At 41.5% G+C, this 14251-nt stretch overlaps 1 protein-coding gene across 4 annotated transcripts in view; it reads right to left on the reverse strand.

Annotated features, from left to right (window-relative positions):
* The window catches only part of LOC119696024 (transcription factor 4-like), a 24136-nt gene extending 11518 nt beyond the window's left edge, over positions 1–12618 (reverse strand). Inside the window, exons 1-3 of one of the 4 annotated variants that reach the window (XM_038125489.1) lie at positions 12204–12618; positions 4688–4811; positions 4024–4070 (exon numbers count right to left, since the gene is read on the reverse strand). In XM_038125489.1, the coding sequence (XP_037981417.1) occupies positions 4024–4070; positions 4688–4811; positions 12204–12227 (195 nt within the window). In that variant the 5' untranslated portion in view covers positions 12228–12618. Of the gene's footprint in view, positions 1–4023; positions 4074–4687; positions 4815–12203 lie in introns of all 4 variants that reach the window. The other 3 variants (XM_038125487.1, XM_038125486.1, XM_038125485.1) reach the window with 3 other exon arrangements.
* Between the last annotated feature and the right edge of the window lie 1633 nt (positions 12619–14251).

Consider the following 14251-nt stretch of genomic DNA (forward strand, 5'->3'; position numbering starts at 1 on the left):
CAAAAATTGAGATTTTAACCCCAAAAATTGAGATAAAACTGCCCTAAAATTGCCCCCAAAATGCCCCCAAAAATCCAGATTTTAATCCAATAAATCCCAAAATCATCCCAAAAATTGGGATTGTGACCCTAAAACCATCCTAAAAATTGGGATCCCATTTTTCCCAGAATATTTTTGGGATCCTAAAAAAAAAAAAAACAAACCCCAAAAACTGGAATTTTGGGTTGGTTTTTTTTTTTGGGATTTGGGCCAATTCCCACCCCTGGATTTGGGATTTTTCCTCCTCCATCCATCAAAGGAGCTTTTGACAAACACGGAGTTAATTATGTATGCATGATTTCATCTGCAACTCATTAATATGCAAATGTATTCATATGTTAGTTGCTAAATTAAAAATGCAAAGAAGCCCTTCTGGTGATTCTCCAAATTATTTTTTTTAGCGGCGAGGTTTGGGAAGGAAAAAGGGAAAATAAAGGAGGGAAAGGTTTTTGGGAACTTGTTGCATGGGAAAAAATCCCAAAGAAATCCCACAAAAAATCCTTAAAAAGGGGAAACAATCCCAAAAAAAATCCTACAAAATTCCCATTAAAAACAACAACAAAAAAATCCCATTTAAAAATCCCTAAAAATGGGGGGAAAAATCCCATAAAATTCCCATAAAAACCTCCCAAAATCCCATTAAATTCCCATTAACCCCACCAAAAATCTCACTAAAAATCCAAAAAAATCCCACAAAAATCCCATAAAATTCCTATAAAATTTCCATAAAAGAACCCCCAAAAATACCCCCCCCCAAAAAAAATCCCAGAAAAAAGGGGAAAAAATAAAAAATAAAAAAAAATTCCCATAAAATTCCCATAACCCCCCCAAAAATCCCATAAACTTCCCATTAAAAAGAAAAAAAAAATCCCATATAAAATCCCCATAAAAATCTCAAAAAAATACCCCAAAAATTCCCATAAAAGACACAAAAAATCCCCAAAAAATCCCATAAAATTCCCTTAAAAGCCCATAAAATTCCCATAAAAAATTGAAAAAATCCCCCCCCAAATGCCAATAAAATCCCAATAAAAATCCCATAAAATTCCCCCAAAAATTCTCAAAAATCTTCAAAATAATCCCCCAAAAATTCCATAAAACTCCCAATAAAAAAGGAGACAAAAATCCCTAAAAAGCCCTAATAAAATCCCATAAAATTTAAAAAAAAAAGAAAATCCCATAAAATTCCCATAAAAATCTCCCCAAAAATCCCATAAAACTCCCATTAAAAATGGAAAAAAATCCAAAAAAATCCCACAAAATTCCCTCAAACATCCCAAAAAATCCCCAGGGCATGTGGGAATGAGGGGCTAAAGGAGAAGGGAAAGGGAGGAGGACTTTGGGATTCTGACCCCAATAATTCCAGGAGCTGGGACCCCAACAATTCCAGGAATTTGGGATTCTGGCCCAAATAATTCCAGGAATTCGGGATTCCGACCCCAGAAATTCCAGGATTCTGGGATCCCAGTAACTCCAGGGATTTGGGATTCTGACCCCAAACCATTTCAGGATTCCCACCCCAATAATTCCAGGAATCTGGGATCCCAATAATTCCAGGATTATGGGATTCCAACCCCAAAAATTCCAGGATTCTGACCCCAAAAATTCCAGGATTCCAACCCCAAATATCCCAAATATCCCGAAATATCCCCCGAGCAGAGGCTGCGGGGTCAGCGAGGGACAGCGGGAATCCCAAAAAGTGCCTCTGCTGAATCCCAAAGGAACCACAATCCCATAGGAATCAGGTTCTGATCCTAATCCTGGTTCTGATCCTCATCCTAATCCCGGTCCTGCTCCTAATCCTGCTCCTAATCCCGTTCCTAATCCCGTTCCTGCTCCTAATCCCGTTCCTAATCCCCTTCCTAATCCCATTCCTAATCCTGTTCCTAATCCTGCTCCTGCCCCTAATCCTGTTCCTAATCCTGTTCCTAATCCTGTTCCTAATCTCATTCCTAATACCGTTCCTAGTCCCGTTCCTAATCCTGTTCCTAATCCCATTCCTAATCCCGGTTCTGCTCCTAATCCCATTCCTAATCCCGTTCCTAATTCCGTTCCTGTTCCTAATCCTGTTCCTAATCCCATTCCTAATCCCGTTCCTAATTCCGTTCCCGCTCCTAATCCCGTTCCTAATCCCGGTTCTGCTCCGGGCTCGGGTTTTAGGGGAATTTTGCGGAATTGCCCCCCTGGAGGGAGCGTCTGGCCCGGTAAGCCGAGCCTGGCTGATCCCGGGCCGGCGAGAGGCGGGATCGGGGCTCCCGCGGCTCTTCCTTGGCCCATGGGAATTGTGCCGGCGCTTTCCTTCCTGCGATCCCAAAACTCCTCCCGGAGCCCTTCCCGGAGCTCGGAAACCCCACCGGGAACGGGCTCCCGGGGCTCCGCCAGGATCACCGCGATATGCAAATGAGGCTCTAGCGATATCACGGTGATATGCAAATGAGGCCGTACCAATATCACAGTGATATGCAAATGAGGCTCTATCAACATCACCGTGATATGCAAATGAGGCTCTAGCAACATCACGGTGATATGCAAATGAGGCCGTATCAATATCACAGTGATATGCAAATGAGGCTCTATCAGTATCACAGTGATATGCAAATGAGACTCTATCGATATCACAGTGATATGCAAATGAGGCCATATCGATATCACAATGATATGCAAATGAGACTCTATCGATATCACAGTGATATGCAAATGAGGCCGTATCAACATCACAGTAATATGCAAATGAGGCTCTATCAATATCAAGAGTACAGGCCAATGAGGTGCTGTCGATATCAGAATGATATGCAAATGAGGCTGTCGTTATACAAATGAGATTCAAATGAGGCACGATCAATATCAGAATGATCTGCAAATGAGGATCTATCGTATCAATACTGTATGCAGATGAGCTTGGGTTGATGTCAGAACGATATGCAAATGAGGCAATGTCAATATCCAAACAATATGCAAATGAGGCGCTATCAATATCAGAATTATGTTCAAATAAGATTGTATCAATACCAGAATGATATGCAAATTATGCATTGTCAATATCAGAATGATATGCAAATGAGGCCCTATCGGTATCAGAATTATATGCAAATGATGCAGCATTGATATCAGAGTGATATGCAAATAAGACTGCACCGATACCAGGGGAATATGCAAATGAGGTTTCCATTATCAGAACAATATGCAAATGAGAGCACAGATTAATCAATACATTATGTAAATGAGGTTGTGCTGATATCCAAATTATAAGCAAATTAGGTATTATCAATATCTCTGTTATATTCAAATGAGGTAACATTGATAGAATTATATGCAAATGAGGCTGTATCAATAACAGAATATTATGCAAATAAGTTCATATCAATACCTGAATGATAAACAAAAGAGGCACTATCGATATCCAAATAATATGCAAATAAGACCGTCAATATCTGAATATATGCAAATGAGGCAGCATTGATAACATAATGATATGCAAATGAGGATGTGTTGCTATCAGAATTATATGCAAATAAGGCAGTATCGACAGTAGAATGATGAGGCTGTACCGATATCAGAATGATATGCAAATGAGGCGGTATCAATATCCAAATGATATGCAAATGAGGCTGAATATCCGTTTAAAGCTCTACAATTGGAATTCGATGGAATAAAATTCCTTTTCCCCTCATTTTGTGCTGCGGGGTCGGGAATTCCGGCCCAAGCACACAAACTTTTGTAGGGTTTTACAGGATTTTATGGGATTTTATGGGATTTTATAGGATTTTATGGGATTTTATGGGATTTTATGGGATTTCCACCCCAAACCCCACAAAAACCCCCCAGAAATTCCGGAATTCCGGGATCACGGAAGCGAAGCGAAGCAGCGATTCCCGACGGAACCAAAACCCCACAAAACCCCCAAAAACGGGGCTGGAAAAGGGGAAATTCCCAAAATATCCCAAATTTTTCCCGATAAAAATCCCAAAAGCGTCCCGGACTTACGGAGGACGGCAAACCTGGAGGCACCTTCCGAACTTTCTTTGTCTGAACTTCTGGAAAAAAGGGAAAAAGGGGATTAGGAACAGGGATTTTTATGGGATTTTTATGGGATTTGTGGGGTTTGGGATTTGGGGTTTTTGGGCGCTGTAGGAAATGAATGGGATGGAAGGGGGAGGATAAAGGGTTGGGATGGGATTTTTGGGGAGAAAGTTTTGGGGTTTGGGGGGGAAATCCCAAATTTTGTGGGATAAAGGGGGAAAGGAGGGATGTACTCACCCAAGGATGGGGTTCCAGTGGGGGATTGATGGGATTTGTGGGGTCACTCACCCATGGAGGGTCTCTGGGTTACTGGGATCACTGGGATCACTGGGATTGGGATGGGATTGATGGGATTTGTGGGGTCACTCACCCATGGAGGGTCTCTGGGTTACTGGGATCACTGGGATCACTGGGATTGGGATGGGATTGATGGGATTTGTGGGGTCGCTCACCCATGGAGGAGCCGTGCAGGGGTCTCTGGGATATTGGGATCACTGGGATCAGCGGGATGGGATGGATGGGATTTGTGGGGTCGCTCACCCATGGAGGAGCCGTGCAGGGGTCTCTGGGATATTGGGATCACTGGGATCAGCGGGATGGGATGGATGGGATTTGTGGGGTCGCTCACCCATGGAGGAGCCGTGCAGGGGTCTCCGGCGCGCGCTGCCCCCGTACTGGTAGAACTGGGAGCCGGGCTTGCTGGGGGACAGCGCCCCGGGCGTGGCCAGCTCCATGTCCCCTCCCAGCAGGCTCTGCTGCGGGAACACCAACCGCTCATGGCACCCGGCCCCGGCCCCGATCCCGACCCCGACCCTGACCCCAATCCTGACCCCAATCCCAATCCCGACCCCAATCCCAATCCTGACCCCAATCCTGACCCCAATCCCAATCCCGACCCCAATCCCAATCCTGACCCCAATCCTGACCCCAACCCCAACCCCGATCTGTGCAGCCCCACAAATAACCGGGAGCGTTCATGGAGATGACGCTGTAATTCCCAATTCCCAAGAAAATTCACGGGAATTGTGGGTTTGGGGATTGTGGGGTCGGGGATTGTGGGTTTGGGGATTGTGGGGTCGGGGATTGTGGGGTCGGGGATTGTGGTGTCGGGGATTGTGGGGTTGGGATTGTGGGTTTGGGGATTGTGGAGTCAGGAATTGTGGGTTTGGGGATTGTGGGGTCGGGGATTGTGGGGTCAGGAATTGTGGTGTCGGGGATTGTGGGGTCAGGGATTGTGGGGTTGGGATTGTGGGGTTGGGATTGTGGCATTGGGGATTGTGGGGTCGGGGATTGTGGGGTCAGGGATTGTGGGGTCAGGGATTGTGGGGTCAGGGATTGTGGTGTCGGGGATTGTGGGGTCGGGGATTGTGGTGTCGGGGATTGTGGGGTCAGGGATTGTGGGGTTGGGATTGTGGGTTTGGGAATTGTGGGGTCAGGGATTGTGGTGTCGGGGATTGTGGGGTTGGGGATTGTGGGGTCGGGGATTGTGGGGTCAGGGATTGTGGGGTCAGGGATTGTGGCATTGGGGATTGTGGGGTCGGGGATTGTGGGGTCGGGGATTGTGGGGAGCTCTAAAGGGGATTTGGGTGGGATTTGGGGGTGAAATTCAGATTATCCCGTTAAATCTCGGCGGGGGTGAAATAGGTCAAATGGTACAAAATGGTATAAAGTGATATAAAATATATACAATATCATATAACGTGAAATTAAGTCTTGGGGTTTGGATGGGGGAAATGGATAAAATGATATAAAATGATATAAAATGATATAAAATATATATAATATCGTAGAAAATGAAATATCTTGGGGTTTGGATAGGGATGAAATGGGTAAAATATATAATATATAACTTAAAATATCTATTATATATAATTATATATATGTAATATGTAATATATAATGTATAATGTATAATATAATATAAATACGTAATATAAATATATAACATATAAAATATATAACATATAACATATAACATATATGATATATGATATATGATATATAATATATAATATATCATATATCATATATCATATGTGATATATGATATATGATATATGATATATAATATGTAATATATAATATATGATATATGATATATAATATGTAATATATAATATGTGATATATGATATATTATATATGATATATGATATATGATATACAATATATAATACATAATATGTAATATAGAATATGTAATATGTAATATAGAATATAGAATATATTGTATACTATACATTATACATCATACATCATATATTATATATCATACATCATATATATAAAACGATACAAAAGCATATGTAATGTAAACGAAATGCAATGTCTTGGGAAGGGTAAAATGGCTGTAAGAGTATAAACTATAGAATAACATATAGAATACAATAACAGTGGGAGGTGGAAGGTGCCCAAGGTGCGCAACGCATGGAGCACGGGAGGCAGAGGTGTCACAGAGCCCGTATGGAATGTGTAGCATATGGGATGTTAGGGATTCATCTGGAGTGTATTTTATATAGGATGGATCGTATGGACCATCTGTTTCATCTAGAATATATCGTATATAGAATGCGCCTTACGTAGAATGCATTACACACTTTGTAATAAATATTAGAACATAGAATATATTATATATCATGTATCAAATATTATGTGTTCATCTGGAATGTATATTTTATACATTGTGTTATAAACAATGCATTTTCTACAGAGTGCATTAGGTATTAAGTTCTATGTGTGCATCTGGAGTGTATTTTATATAGAATGTATAACATATTCTATATAGAATATAGAATATATTTTGTATGAAATATTATATATTCATCTGGAATATATTTTATATATTGTAATTTTATGTATTGTATATTTTATATATTGTATTATAAAGAATGTATTTTATATAGAGTGCATTGGGTATTAAATATTATGCATTCATCTGGAATGTATTTTATATATATTGCATTATATGTAATTTATTAAATAGAATGCATTCATCTGGAACCTATTATATATGCACTGTATTTTATATAGGATGTGTCACACATGATGTATCAAATATTTAGTGTTAAATATAGAATGCATTATATATCATATGCTAAATGTCCTATCGATATGCCATGTATTACATATCATGTATTAATAGAGCATTAATAAAATATTCATGTATTAAATATAGTGCACGATATAAAATGTATTATATGCAATGTATTCATATAGAATGTATTAAATATAGAGTATTAATATATAACATATTACACACAATGCATTAATAGAGAATGTATTAAACAGTGTTTTATATGATGTATTTATATACAATGTATTAAACATAGTTTACATATAGTGTATTAATATAGAATGTATTAAATATAGAATGTGTTGGATAAGGTATTAAATAGATAATATATTAAATATAGTGCATTATATATAAAATGTATTATATGCAATGTATTAGTATAGAATGCATTAAATATAGAAATTAATATATAATGTATTAATTAGGATGTATTAAGCACAGTGTATTATATATAGTGCATTAATTACAATGTATTAAGCAGTGTATTATATATCATGAATTGATATATATAATGTATTAATAATATTAATATTAATGGATATATAAAATTTATTAATAGAATGTATTAAACATAGATTATTATATATAGTGCATTAATTAGAATGTATTAAACATCCAGTATTATATATAGTGCATGAATTACAGTGTATTAAATAGTGTATGATATATAATGCATTAATTACAATGCAATAAACTAGAGTCTAATATAAAGTGCATTAATTACAATGTATTAAACATAGTGTATTATATATACTGCATTAAGTACAATGCATTAATCATAGTGCATCATATATAATGCATTATATAGAATATTCTGTATGCAATGTATTAAATATAATGTATTCAGTATACAATATATTCAATATAATGCACATGGCATGTATAGATAATGTATCCTATATGTGCCAGATGTATAGACACACTCACTGTCTGGAATGCGCTATATCGACAGTGCCATAAATATCATATATACACCATGCATTAAATACAGTGCATCATATAGATAATGTATTCATATATAGTGCATTCTACAGGCATCAAATCTACATCACATTTGAATATCTACAATGCATTAATATATAATGTATATATTATATTTTTAGATATGCAATGCATAATGCATTCTATAGGTGTGCAATCTATAGAATGAATTCAATATTTACGTCTATGATGTATTCTATATAGTGTATTGAATTTCGTGCATTATATATACAATTTACTGGTACATCATGCACTCTATAGGTGCAAAACCTATAGAATATACTCAATATCTCCAATGCGTTCCGTACACAATGCATTAATTATGATGCATTATATACCATGTATCCATATATAATGTGCTGTGGATGGTTACACCGACAGCACGCATTCAGCATCTGGAATGTATTCTATAGACAATGTATTAATATAAAATATATCCATATATAATGCATTCCATAGGTGCAAACCCTATGGAATAAATGCTGTATCTATAATATATACCATGTATTCTATAGACAATGTATTAACATAAAATATATCATACATATAATGTAATGCATTCTATAGGCGCAAACCCTATGGAATAAATGCTGTGTCTATAATACATACCATGTATTCTATAGACAATGTATTAATATAAAATATATCCATATATAATGCATTCCATAGGTGCAAGCCCTATGGAATAAAAGCTGTATCTATAATATACACCACGTATTAAATATATCCATATGTAATGCATTCTATAGGCGCAAACCCTATGGAATAAATGCTGTGTCTATAATATACACCACGTATTAAATATATCCATATGTAATGCATTCCATAGGTGCAAACCCTATGGAATAAAAGCTGTCTCTCCCACGTACTCAGCTCCCCAGGCCGTTTCCCATCCCCGGGATGTATAGATTGATGTCAATCGCTATCTATACCATACATAACATGGATATAAGGGCCAAGGGGGGGTCACGGCATGACACATCCAGCAGCAGCCACCCCACAAATCTGAATTCTATACGTCCAATATCGGGGAAACACCACAACCCGGGGATAAAGGATCTGAACTATCCATTCTATACATCCAACATAGGGGAAAGACCAAAATCCCGGGAAATTCCGGCTCTGAACTATCCATTCTATACATCCAACATAGGCGAAGCGCAGAAATCAAGGCAATATCCAGAAGTGGCGGGAAAAGCGCTCCGGGTGCCAGAAGTGGCGGGAAAAGCGCTCGGAAGTGGCGGGAAAAGCGCTCCGGGTGCCAGAAGTGGCGGGAAAAGCTCTCGGAAGTGGCGGGAAAAGCGCTCCGGGTGCCAGAAGTGGCGGGAAAAGCGCTCGGAAGTGGCGGGAAAAGCGCTCCGCGTCCGGCCGAAGCGGGATCCCCCGAAGCCCAACTTCGGGGCGCCGCTAATCAACTGGCGCGGAGCAATTAGCGCCGCGGCGAAGTGGGGAATGTGTTTGCCCTAATCGAAATTCTAATCACCGTGTCACTCACAACAGACTTAGCGCTGCTTCGCTGGCGCGCCATTCATATGCAAATGAGCCCTAAATAGGCCAATTATGGCTGGGCCCCGCTCGGCTTAACCCGCTCAGCACCGGCCTCAGCACCTGCACAAAGCGCTCCTTGTTGCGGACGCGAGCCGGGAAATGGGGATGGGGACGTGTGTCCGTCCGTCTGTCCATCATCCGCCCGTCCGTCCGTCCCCAGCTCGGCCAGCCCCGCTCGGAAATCCCCGCTGCAGTGGCTAAAATCCCTTCCCGTGGAAGAATTCCCGCTATCCAGCCCCGACCTCTCCATCCGCACAAAGTTCCCTCTCCGTTCTCACAACATCCCGTCTCCATCCTCGCAAAATCCCATCTCCATCGGCACAAAGTTCGCTCTGCATCGTCCCAAAAATCCCATTTCCATCCGCACAAAAATTCCCTCTCCATTCTCACAAAATCCCATCTCCATCGTCCCGAAATTCCCTCTGCATCCGCACAAAAATCTCTCTCCATCGTCACAAAGTTCCCTCTCCATGCTCACAAAAATTTCCTCTGCATCCGCACAAAATTCCCTCTGCATAGTCCCAAAAATCCTGTCTCCATCCTCACAAAAATCCCATCTCCATCGTCCCAAAAATTCCCTCCCAGTCGCCCCCAAAATCCTGTCTCTATCGTCCCAAAGTTCCCTCTGCATCGTCCCAAAATTCCCTCTGCATCCGCAAAAAAATCCTTCTGCATCCACACAGAATTCTTGTCTCCATCCTCACAAAAATCCCTGTCCATTTTCCCAAAAATCTGGTTTCCATCATCATAAAATTCCCTCTCCATCATCCCAAAAATTCCCTCTCCATCCTCACAAAATTCCCTCTTCATCCTCCCAAAAATCCCGTCTCCATCCTCACAAAGTTCCGCTGCATCGTCACAAAAATTCCCTCTTCATCCTCACAAAATTCCCCCAGCGTCCTCAGAAAAATCCCGCTTCCATCCTCACAAAATTCCCTCTCCTTCGTCTCAAAATTCCTGTCTTCATCCTCACAAAATTCCCTCTCCATTGCCCCCAAATTCCGGCCTTTATCCTCACAAAACTCCCTCTGCATCCTCACAAGAATCCCGTCTCCATCCACACAAAAATTCCCTCTCCATCCTCATAAAAATCCCTCTCCATCATCCCAAAAATTCCCTCTTCATCCTCCCAAAATCCTCTCTCCATCCTCACAAAATTCCCCTGCAACGTCCCAAAAATCCTGTTTCCATCATCCCAAAAATTCCGTTTCCATCCTCACAAAGTACCGCTGCATCGCCACAAAAATTCCCTCTGCGTCCTCACAAACTTCCCTCTCCATCCTCACAAAATTCCCCCTGCATCGTCCCAAAATTCCGTCTCCATCCTCCCAAAAATCCCGCTGCTTTCCCGGTTTTAGGGAAACTGCCAGCCCTGACCTCCCCATCCTCCCAAAAATTCCCAAATACCCTCCCAAAAATCCCCTCTCCATCCTCCCAAAAAATCCCAGCCTGCCCTTTTCCCCATTTCTGGGTTTTTAGGGATAAAATCCCATGGGAAAATTCCCAAAAATCCTCCCAAAAATCCCAGCCTGCCGTTTCCCTGTATTTCAGTTTTTAGGGATAAAATCCCATGGAAAAATTCCCAAATATCCTACCAAAAACCCCAAATATCCTCCCAAAAATCCCAGCCGGCTGTTTTCCCCATATCTGAATTTTTAGGGATCATTAGGGATCATTTTAGGGATCATTTCCACCTCATTCCCACTGCAGCACCTGGGAATTCTTGGATTGGGAATGATTGGGAATTATTAACAATTATTGCATTGGGAATTATTAACAATTCTTGGATTGGGAATTATTACCAATTATTGCATTGGGAATTATTAACAATTATTAGATTGGGAATTATTGGGAATTATTAACAACTGTTGCATTGGGAATTATTACCAATTAATGCATTGGGAATTATTAACAATTCTTGGAGTGGGAATTATTGGGAATTATTAACAATTACTAAATTGGGAATTATTAACAATTGTTGCATTGGGAATTATTAATAATTATTGCATTGGGAATGATTGGGAATTATTACCAATTACTGAATTGGGAATTATTAACAATTATTGCATTGGGAATGATTGGATATTGTGGGATAATGGAATGAGGCCACAGCTCCAGGGGTGTCGGGAATAATTTGGAGAAATACAGAATTTTTGGGAATATTTCCAAGCATTTCCCAGCAAATGCTGGTGAAAACCTTTGGAAACTCAGTGGGATTTCAGCATTTCCCAACGGAATCTTTCCCGAGGTTTAACATCCTGGAAAATAATTGGGATTTTAGGGAACGGCCCTGAAAAAATATTGGGATTATTGTCAGAAAAGAACGGGAATTCAGGCAGCCTTTGGGAATAAATGGAATTTAGGGAATCTTGGGATGCTTCCCCCTTTGTGGTGAGCAGGATTTTGGGGAATGTCTGGAATTCAGGGAGTTCAGGGTGTGTTTTTCTGACGGGTCCCTGATTCCAGCTCCTGCCTCATCCCGCTCCGAGCACCCAAAAATGCCGATTTTGAAGCTTCCCAGAGAAAGGAAAACATCCACGTACCCCACGGAGCTTTGGCTTCCTCATCCCAACTTTTTCCTCTGGAAAAAGCTACGGGAAAAGAAAAAAAAAAATTGATCCCAAATTTTCCCAGCTCAGGAAGGAAAAGGAGGAGATTTCCAAATTTTCTGGGGAAATAATTTGGAATGGGAGCTAACAGCAAATCCTACATTTCCCACCGAATCCTAAAAGCCCGGCAGGAGAAAAGCGGGATGAGCCGGGAAGGGATGGGGATTTTCCCCAAGGAAAAGGGGTTGGGGTGGGAGCACCCCGGGGTGTTGGATTGGGGATGTCCCAAAATCCCGGGGAAGGAGCATCCGGGCATGGGGGCTCCCAGCGAGCTTGGTTTTCCTTCAGCTCCTCAATCCTGATTTTCCTTCCCCTGCTCAATCCCGGTTTTCCTTCAGCTCAATCCCAGTTTTCCTTCACCTCAATCCCAGTTTTCCTTCACCTCAATCCCGATTTTCCTTCCCCTGCTCAATCCCAGTTTTCCTTCACCTCAATCCCGGTTTTCCTTCCCCTGCTCAATCCCGGTTTTCCTTCACCTCAATCCCGGTTTTCCTTCCCCCGCTCAGTCCTGGTTTTCCTTCACCTCAATCCCGGTTTTCCTTCCCCTGCTCAATCCCGGTTTTCCTTCACCTCAATCCCGGTTTTCCTTCAGCTCAATCCCAGTTTTCCTTCACCTCAATCCCGGTTTTCCTTCCCCTGCTCAATCCCGGTTTTCCTTCACCTCAATCCCAGTTTTCCTTCCCCTGCTCAATCCTGGTTTTCCTTCAGCTCCTCAATTCCTTCCCCTCCTCAACCCCAATTTTCCTTCACCTCAATTCTAATTTTCCTTCACCTCCTCAATTCCTTCACCTCAATCCCAGTTTCCTTTCCCCTCTTCAATCCCATTTTTCCTTCCCCTCCTCAATTCCTTCCTGTCCTCAATCCCAATTTTCCTCCACCTCAATCCCAGTTTCCCTTCCCTTCAATCTCAATTCCGTCCTCTTCTCAATCCCAATTTTCCTTCCTCTCCTCAATTCCTTCACCTGCCCAATCCCAATTTTCCTTCACCTCGATCCCAATTTTCCTCCACCTCCTCAATCATAGTTTTCATTCAGCTGCTCAATCCCAATTTTGTTTCACCTCAATCCTGGTTTTCCTTCACCTCAATCCCAAATTTCCTTCCCTTCCTGTATCCCAATTTTCCTTCCCCTGCTCAATTCCTTCCCCTGCTCAATCCCAATTTTATTTCCCTTCAATCCCAATTTCCCTTCCCCTCAATCCCAGTTTCCCTTCCCCTCCCCAATTCCTTCACCTGCTCAATCCCAGTTTTCCTTCACCTCCTCAATTCCCTCCCCTCTTCAATCCCAGTTTTGTTTCGCCCCAATCCCAGCTCCCTGCCCTCAATCCCAATCCCCGTTTTCCGTTTAGGATTTCAGGGATCCCCCACCCCATTCCCAGGACCATCCCTCTCCTCCCCTGCTCTCCTCCCCAATTAACATTCCTGCCATCCCAGGGATCTGAGCTCCCATTTATCCCGGGATTATCCCGGGCTAATTCCCGGTGCTCCCCGCCTTTGTGGCACCCTCGGCACCCCCTGACCCCGCTCTCCCTAATTGGGCCTTTTCCCAGGAAAAACCCCTAATAATTAAAACCCCCAATAAATTGAATAATGTTCCAATAAACCCCAGTGAATCACAGGCCGTTTGAGCTGCAGTCCTGGATTGTGCCTCCCATTCCCTGATCCCACTTTTCCTCCCAAATAATTGCGGAATCACAGCTAAAAATCCCTAATAATTAAAAATCCCTAATAGTTTAAAAAACCCTAATAATTTGAATTAATGTTCTAATAAATCCCGAATTTATCAGAGGGAGTTTGAGCTGCAGTCCTGGATTGTGCCTCCCATTCCCTGCTCCCACTTTTCTTCAGCAAATTCCCAAGTAATTGTGGAATCCCATGGAAAAATTCCCAAATATCCTCCCAGAAATCCCAGCCTGCTGTTCTCCCCAGATCTGAATTTTTAGGGATAAAATCCCATGGAAAAAGTCCCCAAAATCCCAGTCTG

Source organism: Motacilla alba, chromosome Z, assembly GCF_015832195.1.
Source record: "Motacilla alba alba isolate MOTALB_02 chromosome Z, Motacilla_alba_V1.0_pri, whole genome shotgun sequence".
NCBI lineage: Eukaryota > Metazoa > Chordata > Aves > Passeriformes > Motacillidae > Motacilla > Motacilla alba.